The 24392-nt window shown below is 23.2% G+C and overlaps 7 protein-coding genes across 7 annotated transcripts; 3 read left to right on the top strand and 4 right to left on the bottom strand. All coding sequences in view use genetic code 6, as the record gives it.

Moving 5' to 3' along the window:
- Positions 1 to 552: 552 nt before the first annotated feature.
- Positions 553 to 1642, bottom strand: TTHERM_001212840 (transmembrane protein, putative; the record flags this gene model as incomplete). Its single annotated transcript, XM_012798485.1, has 2 exons — positions 553 to 1447; positions 1509 to 1642. The coding sequence occupies 2 exons, from the start codon at positions 1640 to 1642 to the stop codon at positions 553 to 555; spliced, it is 1029 nt and encodes a 342-aa protein (XP_012653939.1).
- A 357-nt stretch (positions 1643 to 1999) lies between these two features.
- Positions 2000 to 2882, top strand: TTHERM_01212840 (hypothetical protein; the record flags this gene model as incomplete). Its single annotated transcript, XM_001027013.1, has 4 exons — positions 2000 to 2416; positions 2473 to 2518; positions 2579 to 2708; positions 2765 to 2882. The coding sequence occupies 4 exons, from the start codon at positions 2000 to 2002 to the stop codon at positions 2880 to 2882; spliced, it is 711 nt and encodes a 236-aa protein (XP_001027013.1).
- A 965-nt stretch (positions 2883 to 3847) lies between these two features.
- On the bottom strand, positions 3848 to 7833 carry TTHERM_01212850 (hypothetical protein; the record flags this gene model as incomplete). The annotated part of the gene is made up of 3 exons (XM_001027014.2): positions 3848 to 4054; positions 4111 to 7609; positions 7664 to 7833. The coding sequence occupies 3 exons, from the start codon at positions 7831 to 7833 to the stop codon at positions 3848 to 3850; spliced, it is 3876 nt and encodes a 1291-aa protein (XP_001027014.2).
- A 722-nt stretch (positions 7834 to 8555) lies between these two features.
- TTHERM_01212860 (hypothetical protein) lies at positions 8556 to 9104 on the bottom strand (the record flags this gene model as incomplete). The annotated part of the gene is made up of 1 exon (XM_001027015.1): positions 8556 to 9104. One exon carries the CDS (start codon positions 9102 to 9104, stop codon positions 8556 to 8558), a length of 549 nt encoding a protein of 182 aa, XP_001027015.1.
- A 1582-nt stretch (positions 9105 to 10686) lies between these two features.
- TTHERM_01212870 (hypothetical protein) lies at positions 10687 to 13052 on the top strand (the record flags this gene model as incomplete). The annotated part of the gene is made up of 2 exons (XM_001027016.1): positions 10687 to 11984; positions 12260 to 13052. 2 exons carry the CDS (start codon positions 10687 to 10689, stop codon positions 13050 to 13052), a joined length of 2091 nt encoding a protein of 696 aa, XP_001027016.1.
- A 706-nt stretch (positions 13053 to 13758) lies between these two features.
- Positions 13759 to 19492, top strand: TTHERM_01212880 (transmembrane protein, putative; the record flags this gene model as incomplete). Its single annotated transcript, XM_001027017.3, has 17 exons — positions 13759 to 13834; positions 13895 to 14203; positions 14383 to 14710; positions 14985 to 15205; positions 15261 to 15512; positions 15676 to 16005; positions 16057 to 16110; positions 16160 to 16306; positions 16377 to 16502; positions 16559 to 16693; positions 16744 to 16875; positions 16945 to 17076; positions 17144 to 17272; positions 17499 to 17633; positions 17684 to 17760; positions 17816 to 18281; positions 18333 to 19492. The coding sequence occupies 17 exons, from the start codon at positions 13759 to 13761 to the stop codon at positions 19490 to 19492; spliced, it is 4209 nt and encodes a 1402-aa protein (XP_001027017.3).
- A 1349-nt stretch (positions 19493 to 20841) lies between these two features.
- TTHERM_001212879 (hypothetical protein) lies at positions 20842 to 21279 on the bottom strand (the record flags this gene model as incomplete). Its single annotated transcript, XM_012798484.1, has 1 exon — positions 20842 to 21279. One exon carries the CDS (start codon positions 21277 to 21279, stop codon positions 20842 to 20844), a length of 438 nt encoding a protein of 145 aa, XP_012653938.1.
- Positions 21280 to 24392: the final 3113 nt, after the last annotated feature.

The raw sequence follows: 24392 nt of genomic DNA, 5'->3' as shown, positions 1-24392 counted from the left end.
CAACCCCAACCCCAACCCCAACCCCAACCCCAACCCCAACCCCAACCCCAACCCCAACCCCAACCCCAACCCCAACCCCAACCCCAACCCCAACCCCAACCCCAACCCCAACCCCAACCCCAACCCCAACCCCAACCCCAACCCCAACCCCAACCCCAACCCCAACCCCAACCCCAACCCCCTAAAATCTTATTTTTTTTACTGATAAAAAACAGAGATTAGCAACCTAATAACTCAATTAGAACATTAGCTTTTGTAATTATTACATTTTTTAATGCTTGTTTTTAATTTATTTAAAAAAATTAGATTATATAATAAAAAATACAAGAAATAAAGGGTATTGAATAATAACATCTAATTTTAAAAGACATTTTTTTAATATTTAATGTATTTTTATTTATATTTTCTATAATAAAAATGAAATTTGTAATGAGGTTATATTGATTGCAATTAAATAAATTATATTGAAATTGTAAATAAGTAAGTAATTATATTAATAAAATATGAATTCTACTAAATAAATACATATCCATATACACGAAATATTTATCATCATTATTGCTTTTGTTATTATTACTAGCTTTCATGCATTTCTTATAAAGGAACATGAAGTTCTTCTTAATTAAAATAGATGCCATCTTAGTTTCTTTTTTCCCAATCTAAAGGCTTGAAATCTTCTTTGTTATATTTATCAAATCTTTTGAGACAACAGTAGTAGATCAAGTAAATAATCAGTAGGAGAATAACTAAAATGATAATTACAGACCACCACTGGTTTACAAGTCTTTTTGGAGTAGAACACACATTTTAAGGTATTATTGATTAAATATCTACGAACCAGCCATCCTTAGTTACACTTAGTTTTCTAATTTAAACAAGGTTTGAATACTCATTATTTTATGTCAAAGAAGCTGCATTGGAGATATATAATTTATTATAAAAGTATTGCAATTGATTTTCAGGAATATTATCTAACTATTAATCGTGCCCAATACCAATTACATTTCTACTATTAAACATGAAGTCTAAGGCATCGGTTTCCCATCCATTAAAGACTTTGGTATTTTAGTTAGTACGAACAAAAATAATTGAATCAGATGGTATTTTTCCAAAATTTTTCTCCCAATTTTTGATCAAATCGATTGTAAATAAAGACTAAGGATTACTTGTTAGTAAAGAAGTCATGTCTATTACTTGAAGAGGAACAAATAAATTGCTGACTCTATAATTATCATATAGATTTGGAGGAGGTGTTTGTGGGTTTTGATTTGGATTTTAAAGTATTCTCATAACTGTTTAGGATTGGTTATTTGAATATTAAGATAAACCAATCATTTATTTTGTCTTAAGTATTTGATAAATGTCAATGAAGTTAGCTACATCATAGACACATGAATCGGAAAGTACTTACCCTATTGTTATTATTAAAAGTGCTATCCTTAACATACTAATTGATCCAATATGAAAAATATTAAAAATTTATGATAGAAAATCTTAAATATACTTACTATCCTAAGCTTTTCTACTTATTAATAACAAATTTTTTGATTATTTAAAGATAAAGAAGATTTTAATCGTAAATAATTTTAAAAATTGTACTTTATTTAAGTAATTAAAATAAAATTATCAAATAAAAATACATGCATGATATGTTATTCTTACTATTTAATTTAGTTAGAAACCATTCAAAATATTATTAATAATATTATTTAATTCTATTCCTATTAAATATTTAATTGAATTTATATTATTTATTTTATTATAAAGCTGCCAATAATTATGTGAAAAACGAAGAATATGTTGTTAAATAAAATAATTTATATAGGTCTAAATTCAGTGAAAATGCTACTTTGGAGATATTAATGAGCTTTATAAGACAAAAATAGGTTATGAAGAATTAGTGATAATAATCAAAATTAATTAATAAAGTATCTTTATAAAAAACAAATTATTTATTAATCAAAGTAGAAATATTAAAAAAGTAAACAGTTAAATAAAAATGGGTAAAATTGAAATAGAAAGCGATTAATCTGATAATGAAATCGAAGTTGAAGAGCAAAAGCCATCAAAAAAGTAGAAGGTTGCTCTTCAGAAAGTAAAAAAATCTAAGATTATTCAGAAAGAGAAAACCAAAAACCAATCTTTGTAAGAAAGAATGGATACTGAAAAAAAGAATGAAAATAAATTTAAAGGATTATAAAAAGCAACCAATTAATAATAAGTTATCAGAAACCCTGAGTTATACAAAAAATTTATAGAAAAAGTTGAAAGTAATCCTAGCTTGACTCATTTAGTAGAAAGTTTTAAAGGATAAGATAAGTCTAAAAATGCAGCAACAGCAGTTTAAAAGAAAGCAGTCCTGTCAAGAGGTTAAAGAAAAAGAGCTGAAAATAAAAAGAAGATTTTGAAAAAAAATGTAATTTAGTTAAAATATATTTTAAAAAATATTCAAAATTATAATATTATCAATAGCTCTTTAATGAATATTTGAACAAAACAGTAGAAAGTAAGGGAGAAAGTAAATAAACTTATATTTTACATTTTATATTTTATTAATTTACTTTAAATAAATAAATAGCTGATATTGATTTAGATGCTTTGAAGTATGACTTAGAAGGAATAGAAAAAAATTCAAAAGGCCAAAAAACCTAAGAGAAAAAATAAGATTTAACAAGGGGTGTTTCAAATAAGAAAAAACTAAAAACTAGGTATATTATTTAGAATTTTTATTTTAAATCTAAATATTTTTTAATAATTATCACAGCAACCGTGATATCTAACAAGTTTAATAGATCTTGTAATTTAAGCCTTTCCTTAACGACCCTCTTAAAGCCATGAAGGAACACATTTAAAATACTTTAAAAATGCAAAAGAAAATGTGAACTTGAAAAGCTAAATTGAGAAATTAATAAATTAATTTATAAATACAGGATAATAAAATTAAAATTCATATTAAAATAGTTAAATAATTTATTTAATATCTGTAAGTAAATAGATATATATAGTTAAAACGCTAATAATATAATTTTAAGGAATAATTTAGTTAAAACCATTAAAAATAGTTTTTATTTTACATTTAGCAATTTATATAAATAAATAATTTATTTAATTTATGTTAGCCAAAATATAATTAAAAAAGTAAAAATAGAATTTTAAGGCATAAAAAAGTTATAACCATGAAAAATATTTTTTATTTTACATTTAGTTATCTATTAATTTGAAAAAATAAAAAATATATTTAATTTACGTAAGTCTATATATATATATAATCAAAACACAAATAATATGATTTTAAGATATAAATTATACAGTAAAAACTTTCAAAAATAGTTTTTATTTTACATTTAGTTATCTAACAGTTGTATAAATAATTTAAATATATATATTAAAAGCGTTACATTTATATTTACTATATTTTACCTAATATTATAGTTTTACTAGCATTTATTAGTTAGTTTATTAGCATCATTAATAAAAATAAGGAAAATTAATTATTTTATTTTAAAAGTAATTTATAAACACAATTTTAATAAGCTTTATTATTTAGTAATATATTTTAATAATTAATTATTTAGGTGTTTGTTTTGTTAAATACTCAATATTGATTAATTAATTATATATTTATTAGTTGGTTTAGTAGTTTTTGTTGGAAAAAACTATAGTTATAAATTATTAAAAATATGTTTTTGAAATTTATTTATTTATAAATATTTGACTTGAAAAGATGGTAGGTAGGTAGGTAGGTAGGTAGGTAAATAATGAAATTTTTTTTAATTTTAATGAGACATTAGGAAATGAATTGATTAGTTGGTTATTCAATCAATCAATTAATTAATTAATCAATCAATCAAGACTTGGAGGATTTAGAATTTAATTAATTTTTAAAGATAGTTATTAATAATTAACAATTTTTACTATTTTCTTTCTCTTTGTATTTTAGGGAAAAGTATTAGTCCTTCTTAATTAGCTTTTTGTCATCCTGTTTCAAATAATTAGTTGAATCTTCTATACAGATTAACAGCTTTTTCCATGAACATTCTATAACTTTGACTTCCTAATTATTTAATTTTAAAATAAATATTTTTTATTTAAAATAATATAATTAATTACAATTGCATATTTAGTTTTCTAGCACTGTATCTCTAAGCCTGGGTTTAAAGCCAGACTAAACTTTAGAATATTAGTGGAGGATTCAAATATTTTTATATTATATTAACTTATTTTCTCTAAACTAAAAAGATTTTAAATAAAATCTAAATCAACTTAATCTCTTTTATTAAATTTTTCTTCAACATGTTTTTCTTTTCTTTGGGTTTATTGTTTATTCTTTTAATCTTACTTTTGCAATTTGGAATCATTATTGTCTACAGAAGACTCACTTGATCTCTATCGTGGTTAATTTTTTTTATCCTTAAAATTTTAATTTTTTTAATCCAAAGGAGATTTTAGTTGTGCTTTTGATAGTGGTGATTACGATTTTGATTTTTCTGGTATATTGTTTTAGTGATTTTTAGTGTTTTTATTTTTTTAATTTTTCTTCTATGATGGTATTTCATCATCATCATCATCGTCGTCTTCACTTCGACCTCTTTCTAGAGATTTCCTTTATTAACTTTTAGATTTTATTCTTTTATCACTTGAAAAATTTGAGTTTCTATTAGAAAGCTTTTTAGTACCTGCTGATTCTTTCTCATTTTTTTCATATTTTTAAGATTCAGTATTTTTGAGCATTTCTGTGTCATCAGCTTCTTCTTCTTTAATTTAATCAAGGCTTTTGTATGACTAGCTTGTATTTTTATTAATAGCTTTTTTATTGTTTTTTTTGTGGAGTCTTGGTTCACGTACATCTGAAAAACCAGGTACAGTATAGTTAACATAATCAAGTTTTTCTAAGCTTTAATCCGTGATAATATAAAGTAAACCTTCTTTTCCATACACAGCCCTTTCTCTCCAACTAACAAGTGGCCTTATTCTATTTCTAACCGGATATCTTCCATCTTTCCCAAAAGATGAAGTTTCTGCTTTAACTTCAACTTCAATTTTATTTTAGAACCCTTTTGCATAAAAATCTTCATACTGTTATAATATCTACTTAGAATTATTCTTTTAAGATTATTTCCTGATTATTTTTTTAAGCTACTTAGAAGTTGATGTTTGAGAACTGACAGAGCTCACTTATGAGTTATTTTGAGATTTTTTCTTTTACTTTTTATTATTTTATTTTCCTTAAATACTGTCATTGCTTACTTCGGTTTCAACATCTGATTCCTGAGCTGATTAAGAATTATTTCTAAGTTTTTAAGGAGTTATTCGTTTTCTTTTTGGCCTTCCTGCTTTACGACGGATTAAATTTTCTTCAGGTAAATTAAATTAATCAATAACTCCCTCATTTTCTACATCCATTTTCTTATTTTAGGATGATTATTTATTTTTCTCAAAACTAATTTCTTACTCAACTATCTATAAATGACTTCCTTATTATTCAAAATAACTCTAATTTTACATTACTTCCATATTAAGATCATTATCAACATTATAGCTATGAGAATTCAAATCATATTCATAATTTTATTTTTGATCTGAGTCAACTTTCATAGTAGGAGGAAGAGAAAGTTTATTTTCTACATTTATGTTTTCGTTATTAACCTATTAAACTATACAGTTGTCTAATAAATCTGAATTTTTTTCTTTTTAATTTGAATTTTTCTCTCTTTAATTTACATTAATTTCATTTTAATTTGAATTATTTTTTTCTTAATTATTTTTATTTTATTCTAAATTAGCATTTTTTAACTTTGTATTTTAAACATTTTAGGTAATTTCATTTTTTTCTAATTATTTTAAATCATTATTCTCATTTTAATTAAGCTGATTTTCTTATTAGTTTAAGGTAATTTTTTACTAATTATTAAATCCAGAAATTCTTTTTTGATTATTTTCTTGTTGATTTGAGAATTGAAAGTCAGTTGAACCCCTTTTTTATTTAATGTATTGATCTATGAGTAGTTTTTTTTATAATTCCTCATTAGTTTCTAAGTTTTTACTTTAATTTGCACTATCACTTTGTTCTTTTATCTACAAAGAAATATCACTAGAATCTAAGCTCACTCTATTTTTTTTAAGCTATTTAATCTTTTATTACTTATTTTTTGCTTAAATTTAAATATCTACTTGATCTTCTACACTCATATCCTGAGTTTCTTGTAGTTATTTTTTTTTATTATTTCTTTAGTTTTTTTTATATTAAAAATTTTAATTAATTTCTTCTTTTTCATCTAACATTTGGTTTGGCTTTAGCATTTTAAGATTTTATTAATTCTCCTATTTCTAATTATTTTTATTTGGAACATTTTTAGATAAAATAAAATCTTCATTTTCATTTTACTAACCTCGAACTTCGTTATATTACTCTGATTACATTTATTTTTTTTCATTTAAATTTTATTTATTAGGATTAACAATTTCCATAAAGTTGTCTAAAGATTTATTTGCCATTTCATTTTTATTTTTTCTAAACGAGTCTTCATTTTTATTCGATTGTTATGTGTTGATTTCTTGGATTGGACTTATTTTACCAAAATCATAAACATTATTACTTTTTTTATCACTTTTATTGTAAATCTTTGATTCACTTATGTCTAGCAAATAGCTATTAAAACTATTAGAATTATTCATTTTCTTTCTTTGTGATATTTAGCTTATTATTTGTTTGTTTTATTTCAGTAGTTGCTATATCTCTTCTTCTTCTTCCTCTTCATCATCTAAACCAATATTTTATTCATTAAAATTCTTTTATCTATTGTTCTAATTTTCAGATTTTCTTCTATCATCTCTAAATATTGAGTTGCTTTATTAATTTTATTGACTGATTTCACTCTCTGAGAGAGTGATTTCGAAGTCTTCAATATTTTTAGTAAAAGGTGTATCATCCAACGAGGTACCTTGCTATATACTCTTAGCTACTAATTCTGGAGGTAAATTAGAGAGTTATCCAAGTAATTCGAAATCATCTAACCTGTCTGAGCTTACATCACTGCCATTATCATTAATTCTCCCACTAAATCTACTTATTTTAGGTATTGAAGAAAGTGCTATAGAATTTCTATACTTTGAATTCTAAGACCTTTAGAGACGAAAAGAGCTTGTTTTTCGATTGTTCGTGGAAGGGATTTCAAGTAAATTACTTGTAAAAGATTTTAACCCTAAACTAGATTCCTTCCTACGGTCTGACTTGTTAACATTTTTTTTACTCGTTTCAAACAAATTGTTATTTTCAGCTTAGATTTAGTTTTGTTAGTTACGTAATTTTTTAGATTATTAATTGCCATCAATACTCTTTCTATCATAAAGACTTTATTCTGGACTAAGATTGAATTCAAGACTATCTCTCTTATTATTGAAGAGCTAAATAATTTAAGAATCATCTTATAAATCACTGATGCTACTAACTTTTAAGTCCCCCTTTTGTTATTCAAAATTATCTGAGACAATTTCATTTTAATCGCTATCAATTGATAGTCCATCCTATTGAGCGAAATAATCACTCAACCTTTCAGTTCCATCGTAATTTAAACCTGTTTCTTTCTTCTTTATCTGCTATCCAGTTCTCCTATAACCATTTAAAAAATAAATAAAACTTAATAATATTTTCAATTTAAAATACTTGCCAACGTTAACTCCTTTTTTAGCATTTACAATTAATTTATCTTATTTATCAATCTTGATATTCCTAGTTTATGTTTTAGACTTTTCAAGAATTTAGCGACTATTGTTCCTGCTTTGGCTATTAGTGGACTTTTTTTGTTGCTTAATTCTACTGTTTGACCTATTCATCAAAAGCAACTGTAAAGTCGAAGAATTAACTCAATAATTTGTATATGCGTTATCACCTACTTTCAATTAGCTTGCTTCTAAATATGCTATATTAATTCGAAATATTAGCTGAAAAGCAAAATATAAATTAACAATTACTGAATATAAACAAGCAAACAAACAAATCTCAAATTTTGAAATTGAAAATTATTTTGGCAGAATTTTTATTTAATTTTTGATAGATATTCTTAAGTAATTCAAAATTTATTCAATTAGTAAGTTGGCAAATTCTACATATTATTGATTAGAATTTACTTAAAAAGACACAATAATTCTTTTAAATCAAAAATGGATAAAAATTTCTCAAAAAAAATTATTTTAATTAATTAATTTTCATTTAATAAAATGTTTAATTTAGAATTATCTTTGGAATTTGATTAATGAAAATAATTCAAATAAAACTTTTTCAATGACTAAAATGCTTTTTTTTAAAAAGATTTTCTATAAAATAATTTGTATTGTATTTGCATAATAAATCTATTTTATTAATTTTCATTTTAAGTTAGATAAATTGTTTTATAAAAAAATATACAATAGTAAATTGACTGCCATACATAGTTTAACAGCCTTTAAAAATTCCCTTAAAAATAGCTAAGTTTTTTATACAAAGAATGATAAAATAAAGCAAGCACTATTTATTTATTTGCTTAATAGTTGATTGATTATCTGCACTTTATAATGAATCAGTCTGTTTCGTATCCATATTCCTTTTTAAATTTCTTGGAGTCTAATTTTAAATAACGAGCATATTCCTTATCGAAGTTGAATTCCTTGTTGGGATTCTTCTCTCTGAAAAGCTTTTCTAAATTTTATTCGATGTTTTTCTTGCTATCGTTAACTTAAATCTTAACAACTTTATCTAAATCCTAGTAAGATGAAGTGATTGCAGTAGCGAAGTGAGTGTTAATCTTTTCCATAAAATCATTTCCAGTAAATCTGCAGTCAGGTTCCATAAAGGCACCTCTTCCTGGATTCATGGGATATACAAATCCTAAAGAAGGTTAGTCCTAATAATATTGTTAGAATTATGTTCTTCTTGTAGTGGCTCCAGTGTATGAATCAACATCCATGTCTTACTTTATTCTAGAAACTAATTATTCACGATTCTTTTTATAGAAGTCGCTGGATTCTGAATCTCTGTACTTATTGTTAAGCACTTTGCGAATATCGATTGAGCTTCTAAGTTCCTAAATATTACTCTTTAATAATTATGTCTTGACTAATTGTCTCATTTCTCACCTATTTCTACCTTCTTATTTTTCTAAATGAAATAAGTCTTTCTTTGTCTTTAATTTTTCACTTTATTTAAACCTTAATAAAAAATCAAAGGGCATAAAATAATCAAACTTAAGAATTTCAATCTATCCTTCACTCTCATCCTGTTTAACATATAAATAAATATATATCCTTCTAAACACTAAAAGATACGAAAAATATAAGTATGTATGTATCTTTATGCAATAGAATTATAAATTATAATTTTTAAAAATCAAAATTTATCACAAACTTCTTCATTTAAAATAATAAATTAAGATTTAATCAATTTATTTTGACTATTAAATTTGATTTAATTTCAAATATTAATTAATGATAATTAATTGAAAATTTCAACCAAAAAAATTGTTTTTAAATTTAAATCTGAAATAATAAAATTATTTTATTAATTAAATTGTTGATTTTAAAAAAGAGTATTTTGTCATATTCTTTTTGCTTGGATATGTTAATTAATCAAATTTTTAAAGAATACTAATATTAAATTATAAAGTTATTAATAATCCTCACTCATATAAAGTCAAATAAAGGAATTAGATTTTAATTATAATTTGCTGATTACTTTTAAAAGATATTTCTGAAATTTTAATTTATTTATAGGAGTAAAAATGCTAAAATTTAAATTATTGATTTCTTCTTTTTGTTAGGCTGCAGAGTAAGATAAGGTAAATCTTAAAAAAGTATTCGAATTTTTTTATTTTAATTTAAATTTACAGAAATTTGAATGTATGTTGGCACAAACATAATTTTAAATTGAACTACTTTATATAAATCTATATATAGAAATAAATTCTATAAGAAAGAATTATAGATAAATAGATCAAATATTAATATTTGCTTACTAGAAAAGGCTTGTAAAAAAGCAAAAAAACAATTTTATAAGAATTTTTAATTTGTCTATCTCAACTGATCTTTTAATTTAATTAATTTTTATAAAAATCACTTAGAAATTCAAATAATTGATTATTTGTTTACAGTGATTAACTTTCGAAATTATTAGTTCGATACAAGCGATGGCTATTTTTATTAATTTATTTATTTTATGCATTTAAAGAATTAAAAATATTTTATAAAAAGACTCTGTGGAGTAGTAACTTGAAATAAAATTAATCTATTTGTAATAAAAATATCCTTTTATATATTATAGGATAAAAGAATAAATATATTTAATCTAAATTTAGAATATATTAATTCTTTACTATAATTTGAAATTCAGTAATGAGAGTATATCAGTAGAACTATGTTACGCTGAAGGATGAATATATAAAAGATAAAGATAGAAATGCCATTATCAATAATTATAATCTTTTAATAGAAAGAAGTAATAGCTTACAATACTTTTAAAGAGAAAACATAATAAATCAATCAATATTTAATAATTATAATTATAATATCAGTAAATAAATTAATAAATAAATAATCAAAAGCAAACAAACAAACAAATCATACTAAAAGTTAAACTAAATCTCTCTCTTAATATATAAATAAACACTCAAATAAATACTAAATATTATTACTATTTTGGATAAATAATTATCTTTAATGTCTGATTAGTACATCCAAGACACAGAGCTTATAACATCTGAAACAGATACGTCTTTAAATTATAATCTAAAAAACGTAAAAGCCAAAGACAAATACCCTTGCTTTGTTCTATAAAATTCTGTTAATTTCAATAACTTAAACAGGGATGCTATAAACATCAATGCTCGCAAATCAAGCGCTATGTATATTGGTAGATCCTTAAATATGAGTATTGCTAGCTAGAGCACACTTGCTACTTCAATGACTCGTAGAACATCTATTTAAACTAATCTCATAAGATAGAAAAACTATAAATAAATTCTATCACAAAGTGACATTGATAGTTGCAACTTTACAGAAAGTACTAATACTAAAAGAGTTTATGCATAATAAAATAGTGTTATAATGAATTAAATAGATAATTTCATTGAAAATAATGCTATTAACTAAAATAACTAATAGGATGATGCTTTTCTTCACATCATAAAGAATAAACTTAATTCTAAATAGAGATTTGAAGATATTTATGGAACAAACGGCTCATCTTAAAGAGACAGATAATTAAAATATAAATCTAAAAATTAAGTTAGATCTTCATAGCTCAATGAATATTGTGATCGCTCAAGTTAAGGTAGCAGCGACTGTAGCACTGGTTGCATTACTGGAGATTAATCACATGATAATTAAGTATCTAACATATCAGAATATTAATCTTTAAAACAAAATCCCCCACTGCCTTAAGCTGAAGTAAAAGAAAAGTAATTTAGATCAAAATCAGTTCTAGCATCAGCTAAATTACCCTAGATCAAGACACAGAATAATGTCAAAGTAAGAGATCCTCATATTTTTAATTAAAAAAAGAACAGCTCACCTTAAATAGTCAAATACAATTCATAACAAAAATAAATATCTTGCAGTTTTTTGGAAGAGCAAGACTCCAACTCATCAATAAATCAAATATAATTCAATTCTCCCTAAAAGCTACGCAGTTAAAGTAAGTATTAAACACCTAACAGAGGAGATTCAAACAGAAAGCTTATTAAATAAGGAATTAAGATTGAAGAAAACAGTTTTGTTGCATAAGAATATTTTAAGCTTATTTCTGGCAAAGAGGATTCTTAGCATTTATAATTTATCAGAATAAATAGAAATTAAATAAAATAATATCTTTGCAATATTTACGATAGCCACTCTGCAGAACTACTAATGAGCTTTGTTGATTTACCTTAAATTATTTCCTTTTAAAACTTAATTAGCAAAATTGAATAATTCGCTAACTGTTCTAATCAAGAATTTTGTCTCTTTGCTTTTTTAATGTAAATATTTTTATTTTTTACCTTACAGTTTTAATTTAATTAAATAATCCCATTCAAAATATTTTTAAATTTATCAAAATTTTTTAATCTAAAATCAAAAATTAATTAATTTGTTTATTGGTTAATCTTAACTTACAATTAATTTTTTCTATTTTTTTAGACTAATTGTAAACATTTTTTTATCTCAAAGACTAAACGCAAATTTTAATTATCAATAAAGACAAAAGAATTTAGTCTTTTTTAACTTTTTAAGTAACTTAAATTTAATATATTAGATATGACATTAATAATGATGGATATATTTGCAACCAAGATCTCTATAACAGATGGAAAGCCTCAGACAATTAAATGGGGTAAGAAGATGTGAATCATATAGTTAGATATGCACAGTATTAACTTAACAACCGTGAATAGGCTAATCAGACTATTAAGCTTCTTAGATAACAATAAATAGTTAAGTAGGATTTGGATGAGTTTGCTAGCGATTAAAACGAAGACAATGAAGCATTTGAATTAGAAAATTCTATCGTTAAAGGAAACAAACACATCTCTCTCCAGAGATATAGACAGTTAAAAAGCAAAAAATCTATGAATATACCTGAGATTTAATCAAGATAATACACTTACTATTTAAAAAGCTTTTAAGTGCAAGAGCACTATTCTAACTAAAGACTAATTCTTGATGAAATAGGCAATTATAAACATATAGAAAAATCTATAGTCTGTAAAAAAGTTTAATATAATAAATTGACTGGTGACTTTAATCTAAATTTTCAGCACTTTTGTGAAATATTTAGGACTGAAGCTCCCAAAATTGTTTATGATATGATTGCATCTCTCACTGGTTACATGTTTAATGATATTCACTATCCTTATTCAGAATAACAAAACTTTTAATAAAAAATGATGACTTTCTAAAAATAATAAATTAAACAATCTGAATAATAACAACTTAACAAATACAATTTGCTTGAAAATAAAAGTTTACTAAAACACTAACTCGAACAAAAATCTAACATGGAAACTTATAAAATTTAATTTTCTTAAATGCTCTCTAACAAATAATGATTGAATTATAAATTTTTCTACTAAATATAATATTAAATTTTGCTAAATTAAACATCAAAAAAATAAATTAAATTATAAAAAAAATCATATTAAAAAATTATTTATTTATTTCTCTAAAAAATGTCTCATATTTTATATTATCTGTAATTAATTAATTTAATATATTTCAAATAAAATATACAAATTAATTTTAGTTTTTCCTATTAATTTAGATCTTTGTTTTCCAAATTTTTTTAATGTTTCAGGTCTTATATGAATTTACATTAAATTTGAAATTATCAATATTTTAATTAAAAATCTTCAACAATAAATAAGTTAATAAATGAATAAATTAATGATTAAATTTGCATATTTAATAATTATTGATTATTGATTGATATAAAAATTTTAAAATATTAAAATAAATGTTATTATTTTATTATTTTTAAGTAAAAAAGAACATTATAAAATCTAAAAAGTATTTAAAAATATCTTCTTTTAAATCTTTTTCAGATTGATAGATAGATAAATTATTTATGAATTATAAGATAATTAATAGCCATAAATTTGATAATAAATAATAGCCAAAGATTATAAATTAAGATAAGAATCAGATAAATATAAATTCAATTATTTTTTTGATATAAAGTGTGAATATTTTACCTTCTTTCATTCAAAATAATAACTTATTTTTACTGATTTCTATCTTTAATTAGTCAGTATTAGTATGGGTAGTAAAACTAAGCTAATTTAAGCAAACTGGTTTATTTTCTTCGCATTTTTTTTAAAGAATGTGTTTTCATGTATGATTTTATTATTTTTAGATAATTAATTAATTTAATTAATCATAAATTTTTTATCAGAATGGCAGTTATATGATTAAGCCTTAACTAATAGTGTGACAGCAACTGATCTGAGTTCTTGGAACTTGACTCCTTCATTATATTAGTGCACTTTACTAACAGGAGCTTAAGAATACTGTACACAATAAGGTTTTGGTTAAATTGGATAAAATCAGTATCCTTATAAAAGATACGATAACCTTCCTCCTCATGCAGCAGTAATCATTGATCTTTCAATACTATTTTAAAATACAGCTGCCCCTCCCTTACCTGCTAACCTTCAAGATTAAATTTAAGTTATTGTTGATGGTTCAGTTGTATACAAAAAAGGTAAAACTATCAATTTATATATCATTAAATTATAATTAATACATAAAAGATTCAACTAATTAAACTTGTTTGCTTTTTCAAATTTTATTTTTTTTGAAAACATTCTTAATTAATTTTTGACATATCAAATTTCCTACAAAGATATATATATGAATTATTCAATTAAATTAATTTATCAGGATATAAAAATTTATCTGGTTGGATCACTAACCCTGTTTGCACAAGTATTTATGAAAGCATAGACTATGTTGCAAGTAGTTATTTGATTCATAACAATCCATCTTTACAAGTTAGTATTAGAAATAACTTTAACTAAAATGCCTTAACATAAAGCAAATTCACAATAAGAGATTTTAAAATATTCTTAAATTTGTGTGACTCATCATGTGTATCATGTCAAAATACAACCCCTAATATTTGTAGTTCGTGTTCTTATTTTACAGGTGCCTATCTTGATCCAACATCTCAAAAATGTGTGTGTCCGACTGGATATTATATGAGTAACACGTATGTTCTTTATTATAAATATTAACATGTTTATTCATAACTTTTCAAAAAACATTTTTTATTTATCTAAATAACTTTTTAACAAATACTCTATGAGTAAAAAAAATAAATAAGAATTCAAAATATGTTTAAATATTTACTTTAATAAATGCAAATATTCCTTATGTTGTTTACAATTTATTTTACAATAGATTGGTTTTTTAACTTTTTTAAAAACCATATTTTTATCTTACGTTTTAATGATTATAAAAAATGTTTTTCATTTTAATTTTAGATTATGTGTTGCCTCATGTCCACAAAATACAGTTGCCTAAAATGGATCATGTGTATAAATATGCGACCCTATAAATTGTTTAGCATGTTCAAATTAGACAACGTGTACTTCATGTAAACTCCCAATGCTACTTTAAAGTGGTTAATGTGTTAGTATCTGTTCAGCTGGATATATGTAAAAGACAGGAGGAATATGCTAATAGCTATCATCTGTATATGCTAGTAAATAAATATCAAAGTTAAAAATATAAAATAAATCATAAACTAATATAAATAGATGGGGTCACTTTAGCGGCAGCATTTAATAACTTATATTTTAATTAGTAATACATAAATAGTCTTGGTTATACTATTACTAAATTAGGTCCATCTGCTACAACATACCAAAATGATATTTAATTTAGTTATTGTGGACCAAATAAAATACTTGGAGGCTATTTAACTCTATCATCATATTCTATACAACAAACATTTACAAATATTCCTGCTCATTCTAAAGCTAGAATATATTTTAAAGCATTCATAATTGGTAATATTTATTTTTATCATTTTCTATTTCTATTTTCCTGAACAAAACATAATTTTATAAAAGACTTTTAAATTTATTTTTATTATTAAAATGCTTTTTATTGTTTGTTTTAAAAGATTAGATAGCAAATAATTTTAATGATTTTATAAAAATAATCAAATAGATAATTGGAATAATGAGTAACTTTAAGTAATAATTGATGGAAACTAAACAAATGTTTCTTTCAATAATCTAGATGGCTCATAATAAGGTTCAAATATATGCGGTTTAGCTACTGTTAATGATTAAATTTATGAATTTGATACATAAATTAATCATACTTCCTCTACTTTATCTTTAACGATTTAAAGTATTCTTGATTCAAACCCTGATATTAAAAGCTTTGGAATTAAAGACCTTTATGTGATTGTTAGCGCTTGTCCATAGTTTTGCTAAGTGTGTACTGCAACACAATGTACTTAATGTATGCCAGGCATGATCTATTACAATTAATGTAACTAATTTTTAACAAAAATATGTAATTAATTGTATATTTTAAAATAAGAATGCTATCAAAAATGTCCAGATAGTCTTTACTTCAACGGAGCAACCTGTGTTGGTAAAATTATAAAATATTATTTAAAATTACAATTTTAAATTTGATTTAGCTTGCAACCCAGCTTGTGCAACATGCGATCCTGCCATTTAAAATGGAAATAATTGCTTAACATGTTAAAATAGTAGAGTTAATAATCCTCCATACTGTGGATGCTATAAAGGATTCTATGACGATGGGATCAACAAGAATTGTTAAGGTATTTATTTATTTATCTTTTAAATTTTTAAATGACGAAAAATTAAACTATTTTAAAAATTTTTAAAAAGCATGCAGGCCATTTTGCATTGAATGTACATCATACAATCAATGCAGTTCTTGCTAAGGTAATAGAGTTACTCCTCTTTGTACTTGTCCAACTAACACTTACGATAACAACTAAGCAATATGTGCATGTAAAATTATTATAGGATGATAATTAAATAAATAATTTATTTATTTATTGTAATAGAATGCAATTATTTTTGCAATGGCTGCACAGGTCCCAGTGTTAATGATTGTATAGCTTGCTAGGGAAATAGAATTTTTCCAGGATGTAGCTGCCCTCCAAATACTCTAGAAAATGGAAGTTCATTAATATGTCCATGTAAATTTTAATATTAATAAAAAAATTATTTAATAAAAATTTTAAAACAGTATGCAATCCCGGATGCATATCTTGTTCTATCATAGCAAGTAATTGTAGTGGCTGTTCATCAACAACTAGAACAGGTACTGATTGCCATTGTAAACCTGGAATGATGGAAACATACTAAAATGATTGCATTTGTATCATATATTTAAAAAATTTAATAATAAAAACAAGCAAAAAAAAACCCATTTTACCTAATAAAAAAGAATGTAGTGTCAAATGCAAAACATGTTCAAACACTTAAGATAACTGCAATGGCAACTGTGCTGGAAATAGACTTCCACCAGATTGCTCATGTCCCCAATATTACTATGATAATAATTAGCCTTTTTGTGTTCGTAAAAATTTTTAGTTATTTTTTAATAAATAACATTTTTATAATTTGATATTAAAAAAAACATAAAGCATGTCCCTATTAATGTGCTAATTGTAATATAGCAGGTATTTGCACTTAGTGTTCTTCTATAAGAACAAACTTACCTAATTGTGTATGTCCAACTGGTTACTTTGATTCAGGTGTAGCTGACTGTTAAAGTATATTACATTTTATAATTTATTCTACAAAAGATTTAAATTAAAACATAAATTTATCAAAAGATTTTAAATTCTTAAAATAAAATTTGAAATTTAAAAATAAATTTCTTAATTGATTTAATAAATTTATTAAAAAATAAGAAATATTTTATTAGCTAAATTTCTATTGCCAATATTATTTTTTTAAGCCTAATTTCATTGATAATAAAATTAATATTAACTCAAGTATGTTCTAGCAAATGCCAATAATGTGTTACTAGTTCAACTAACTGTACTGTCTGTGGATTAAATAGATCAAATCCCCCAGCTTGTGGCTGCTCACCAGGTTATTATGAAGACCCTATTTCATAAACTTGTTTATGTAATTTATTCAAAATATTTTTTTTGCAAAATTCAATTTTGATATAAAAGAGTGTTATACTAATTGTGCAACATGCACTGGTAATTTGCAGAGCTAATGTTTAACTTGTTTAGGAAATAGAATAAATGTAAATTAACTTTTATTCAATTTATTTACATTATTTTATTACTTATTTACTTTAGAATCCTCAATGTAACTGTCCTCCATAAACATACGATTCAGGAACTGCTGTATGTCCTTCGTGCTATAGAGGATGCACTTCTTGCTTTGGGGCTTTATAAAATTAATGTATTAGCTGCACAAATAATAGATAGCTTAGTGGTGGAAACTAATGTATTTGTAAATATGGTTATTATGATGATAATTTTTCATAAGATTGCTTATAGTGTAGCTACAAATGCTTAACGTGCAATAGCTTTAGTGTTTGTACATAATGCGCAGCTAACAGAGTTAGTTTACCAAATTGTGATTGTCCTTAAAATTCTTTTGAGATTAATTAACCGAATTGCTTGTAGTGTCCATTTAAATGTCTTTCTTGTGATTAAATTACTATGAAATGTATAACTTGCAAAGGGGATAGAAGCTTATAGCATGACTGTCTCTGCTAAGGCAATACTTTCGATGATGGGATCAATGTTAATTGCTAACGTAAATATGAAATATTATAAAATTTAAATACATTTAATATTATAAAAAAAGAATGCTATAAAACTTGTTAAGGTTGTTTTGGTCCTGGTCCCATGAATTGTATTTAATGTAAAGAATCATATTAAAAATCTGACAATGGTATCTGTGTTTGTGATGTAAATGCCTACGAGGATAATGGTTTATGTGTTTGCAAGACTTCTTTTGTGATGAAGAATTCTATTTGTGTATAAGATGACAGTAATAATCCTGGAAATGAAAATAATTAGAATTAAAATTGTATAGTTTAATACTGTAAAATGTGTTATAAAAACACTTGTTTGTAGTGCTAAGACAATAGAGTTCTAATAGATAATAAATGCGTATGCATTAATGGATTCTATTAAATAACTTAAAAGGGCTAAACATATTGCTAACCATGCTCTTTGCAAAATTGTAGTTATTGTGCTATTGAAGATAAATGTGAAAAATGCAATGATGGTTTTGTACTAACAAGTGATTTGAACTAAAAATTAATTTGTTTAGAAGTCAAAGTAGCCACATATTTTGATTTTCCAAATATTTACATTTTTTATATATTTTTGTTTCTATTTTTAGCTGGGGTAATACCAATTATCTGTAAATAAATATATGTATTTGCCTCAAGTAGGAAAAAGCAAGAAATATTAGAAAGTAAAAGGGAAAAGCTAAAACATCCATCTGAATTTCGAAAAGAAAGAGAAAAATATTAGTAAAGAATCCAAAAAAAACAAATAAAATAAAGTAAAGATTAACAGATGGTAGATCACCTTCTAAATTCTCAAGGGTAAAATAACTAGGATGATGTGTTAATCTAAAAAAAGAATGTTTTGGATGCTGATAATTAAAATTCTATAAATAACTAAAATCAAAAGAGTTATTTATTAAAAAAAGATGAGGAAAACAGCTTGAATAATTCATTATCCTTGTAACCTAGAGACATAATTGAAAATAAAAATAATTTTGAGTAAATGTAGCATTTAGACAATTAGAATACTGATAGAAATAATTTAGATTAATTAAAATAATCAGATATGTAAGATAACAATTAAAAAAATTAATCTAAAATAGATTAAAGTATACTATAAGAATCTAATCTCTTATACTCTCGTTAGTTTAAATAAAATCTAAGCAATTCTTAGAAAAATTTAAATCACTAATCACTATCTAAGTTAAAGAAGCAATTAGTATCATGAAAAATTTAATATATATTTATTTATGTATTTTAAATAAATAACAACATATTTTAATTAAAAAATATTCATTAAATAAATAAAGAGTTTTTTTCAACTTGTCAAACATTTTTCTAATTTTATATTCTATTTATTTTCAAAGTAAAGCATTATAATTTAAATATTTTATTTTTCTATTCATAGTTAATATAAAATTATTAAATCTCTTTATTCCTTTTTTGATAGTTAAAAAATTATATCATAATTTTTTTTGGATATCAGATATTCGGATTTCCTAAATCGAAATGTGAAATTTTAATATTTTTAGTAACATATTTGTTTATTATTTAAAAATATTTTATTATTTTTTATAAAAAATTCTACGGTATTCACTTTAATTACATAAACAAAAATATATTATTATTATTTTCTTAAATCTTATTAAATATTTTTATTTAAAATATTTTAATTTTTTACATATTCTTACTATTTTGGTGTCCGTTTCATGCCAAATAGATATTTTTGTAAATTAAACGCTTAAATTTAGTGATTTCTCGAAAGTCAGACATATATTATTAACAAGGAATTAAAATAAAGCAGATAAACAGTATAGAAGAAAATAATTAAAAATTTTTTAATTCATAAAAAAAATAAATTCAAGATTAAATGTTTGATTTTTGATTATTTCAATTTTTTTTTATTACTTTTAAATTGTTTTATTTTTAACAAGAAATAAATAGTTTTTCATTTAAATTAAGTATAATTACCAAGTTTTAAGTCGAATTTGAAAGTCAGTTTTTAATTATAAATAGAACATAATTAAAAATTTCTGAAACCTTGTTTGGTTTCCTCGAAATACAATTACGAGTCTAGAGGTTTAAAAGTTTACGGTAACAGTAGCTTTAAAAAAACTATCCTTACTTAAATGAAACGATGAAACAAATGAAATCAATTAGTTAAAGAAATATTATAGTTAATTAAAAGATAATTCAATCTAGCTATACTAAATATGAGAATATATAAAAAAACTAAATAAATCTCCAAAGGGAACATGCTATAATTACATTCTAATAGATTCATATGATATTATTTTGATTTATAAATTAAGATATTTTATAATAAAAATAGAATTTGTTTTTTGATATATTTTATTACAGTAAGTAGTTGAAACTATAAAGAATACAGACAGACATTTTTCAAAAATTTATTAAGCATCTAATATATATATAAATGCAATTTTAATTAAAAATAATTTTTTTATTTCATATAAAAAAAAGCAAACAATCTTCAAAACAATCTGTTTTTGAAGAGTGATTAATTGAGTTTATTTAAATTCTAACCTAAGAATTCAATATCTAAAATTTACATCATTTTCAAGTAATTGTTATTTTCATATTAATTTTTGAGCATTAACTAAATGAATTAACAAGCATGATTACTTCCTAAAATTTCCTTTTCTCCTCTAAACAAAGTATTTATAAGTTAAGTATCTATTTTAATATCACATTAATCTATTGATGATATTATTTTATATATTTTTTCTTTTAGTTTTATTGCTGGTTACTATTTGGAGTTGCTTGATTAATGTTTTTTTATGTTATTACTATCTAAATTTTTCTTGAATATACCAATAGGTTCATTTGTAAATAGCTAATTTTAATATTTTAGGATTATTGATAAAGCTAATCTGCATGCTCTTGAACTTAAATATAGACTATCAGAAAGAAATTTCGTAAAATTTTATGAATTTTGAATAATTTATTCATCGCTTAAAAGTCCATTTATTGTTTAATATTTTTTAAGGTTTTCATGAAGAACTAAAGGAGTAATTGAGATAACTATCAAAATTATTGAAATATCATCAATGTTGTTATCGATCTAAATATTCTTATTAGCAATTCTTACAGCTTAGAGATAGCTAGTAGTAAAAGTTTTAACAAATCCTCTAAAATACTAAACGAATGATGATTGCATTTTTTCATCATTTGGAAAATGTAATTGGACATTATCAATTAGAAGCTATTCATACTATTTCTGAGACTCTGTTTGTTAATAAAATAAAATACTTTTAATAGCAGAATGACTAGTTTCCTAATTAGTGGTTATCTATTAATATATTTCGAAAGAGTTGTGATAAGCATATATTCTCTTAAAGAATTAAAACTATTAATAACAATTTTAAGTTGTATTATTATTTTGGATATCATCCCAATTAACTAGGCAATTACACAACTTTATTTGAGTACTTTTAATCAAATATAAAGGTTTTATTATTAAATATCCATCAAATTGATATGTCTTTGACTTGTTTTCTTATAAACTAACTTATGAGCAGATTGCACAATTTACATGCTTGAAGTCGGCAACATCTCTCTATTTTATTTGTGTTTTATTTAACTAAATTCTTCTTAAGTCATTTTAATTGAATGGATTAGTATATATACTACCTATGTAAAGCATAGATTTTTCTTAATCTCCAAATATTCTTTATTTGAAATTATTGAAGATAACATCAAATTTTATCATATTTTCTTCAGTTTCTTAATTTATTTTGATAATTATTCTTTTACCAAAGGCATCTCTTTTTTCAAAGAAGCAAATAGTATCTCCATAATAATCAACAAGCTCTACTAAATTCCAATGTGAATCAATCATAATTTATTCCTTATTTTAAATTTCTAAAATTCTCTTATTGGCAATAATTGAATATTTTTGTTTGTCTAGAGATGATTTCTAAAGCTAACTCATATTCTAAAAAAGTGGAGTGTAGTTAATGTATTGTTAAGTAAAAAAATTTTTTTTCTAGCTTAAAATCTTTAAAATTTTTCTATCTATTTTTAACTTTTATACATAAAAATTGTTAATTTTAAATTTAATATTATCAATAAATATGTTTCCTTTATTATCTAAGTAGTAATTTTCACTGTTGCAGAGGATTTTTGATAATCCTTAGAAATCTTTAACAATTGGTTCATAAAGGATATCATTTTAATTGGAATGAAAATCTTCTTTTGATAATAGCACAGGAGTAATTAGACTAATAAAATGTTTTGAGTAGCTTGAAAGGTGTTAAAGATAATTAAAATTTTGAAGAATCCAACTTTTTTATGCTTCATTTAAATGCAAGGCTATATTTTTTAAGAGTACTTTGCATTCCTTTACTAAATCAATGTGATCTTATTTCAGGTACTAAATTAGTATCAATCCTATTTCTATCTGTTTTTATGTGGAAAACTCTTCATTTAATAAGCTTTTTAATTGACTCACAAAATTTTAGCCTTGAATTTCAAGATCTTTTAAATTTAACTTAAATCTGTAAAATTTATTCTAGTATTTCATTTTTTTAAGCTATGTGTTAAATTAAGAAATTAAGCTTTGCTGATTAGTAAAGTGACTTTAATACTTTTCAATTAGTTCTATCAAAACAAAAACCTTGTTTGTTTCACTTACATATTCATAAAAATGGTCAAAAAATTTGAATATAAATTCAGCTGATGTTTCTGTTAAAACCTAGTCAAAATAATATTTTATGTTATTATTTCTACTTACAATCCATTGAAATGCTTTTAAACGGTATTTATAATCCAGTTCTGTTTTTAGAACAAGCAAATCAAATGAAATTTATGATAAAAAAGGAATTTGAAGAGAGCACATTTACTTGTGATATTCAATTTGAATTCTCCACTCTTTTTATATTACTTCTTTCAAAATACTCTGAAATAGTTTTTAAACATTTTCTCTAATTTCTAACGCTTCGTTTTCTGGTATTAGTTATAGCAGACAAAAGTCTTAAACAGAAATAATATATTAAATTGCTTCCTAATCTTAATGTTTTAAGAGACAGTTTATGAATTAAATTATTAATGAAGGAATACTTTAAAAATGTTGATGTTTTTTAATTAGAATTATAATCTCTGCAATATGAAATTTAATCTTTTCAAATTTACATTCATTTTAATTGACAACATTTATTAATAATTCCACTGTTTATTTTATTATCATTTCTTGAAACATTTTATTATTTATGCAGTCAATTTAAAGGTTGCATTTTTCGATGATTTTACTTTTTAATTTTTCATTTTTGCTAATAAGATCGATTGATGATACTAGGTGCTCAGCAATGAGTTAAAATGTTTATTGGCTGTGGCAGCTTATAAGCAAAGAATATATGTAATCAGTTTCTATCTTAATAAATATATTTACATCTTATTTAGATTTATTCATAATATCTTTTATTAATCCTTATAAATCTTTGCACAAATCAGACGCTTATTGTTGCATATTTGAAAATATTTAACTCATTTTAGCTAATTCAGAATATATTTTCATCTTTAGTTAAACACAAAATGTGGGATCAGATTGAACATTCTGTAGTAAAAAATTTTTTTCTTCAGTTTTAATTGAGTTGATTATCTTTTTTTAAATATTATTTTTGATAAATAAGTTTTAAATTTTATTGGAAGCTTTTATCAAATCCATTAATGAGTATTAAAATTATCTATTTTGTAAAGAGCTCCATTTTCCTATATCACTTGCACATTTTTATATGATTTCCTATTAAAAGCATTGACAATCAGCATATCTTAATTTGCTATACTACAAAATACTCAATTTTTATAAAGTTTGAGGGTCTACTTTATAAAGATGCTAAAATAATTCATTTGATATGTAAATCTTAAGTGAAACATCTTCAATGTTTTAAATAATTTCATCAATATAGTTGAAAATTAAATCAAATAACTTCAAATTAAAAGGCAAATCAAGTAAATGATTAAAGAGCAATATTATTTATTGAGGATCAAATTAACTCACTTTTGACCTTTAAAATATGCTAATATAATTTATAATTACATGAACATTCTTGGTTATTTAATCGTTAGAAAGCTAATTTTAACATAGGTTTTTTATTTCCCCATCAATAAAA

This window comes from Tetrahymena thermophila (genome assembly GCF_000189635.1).
Source record: "Tetrahymena thermophila SB210 genomic scaffold scf_8254584, whole genome shotgun sequence".
Classification (NCBI taxonomy): domain Eukaryota; phylum Ciliophora; class Oligohymenophorea; order Hymenostomatida; family Tetrahymenidae; genus Tetrahymena; species Tetrahymena thermophila.
The sequence above is the reverse complement of the archived record's forward strand: the minus strand, read 5'-3'. Positions and strand labels throughout refer to the sequence as shown.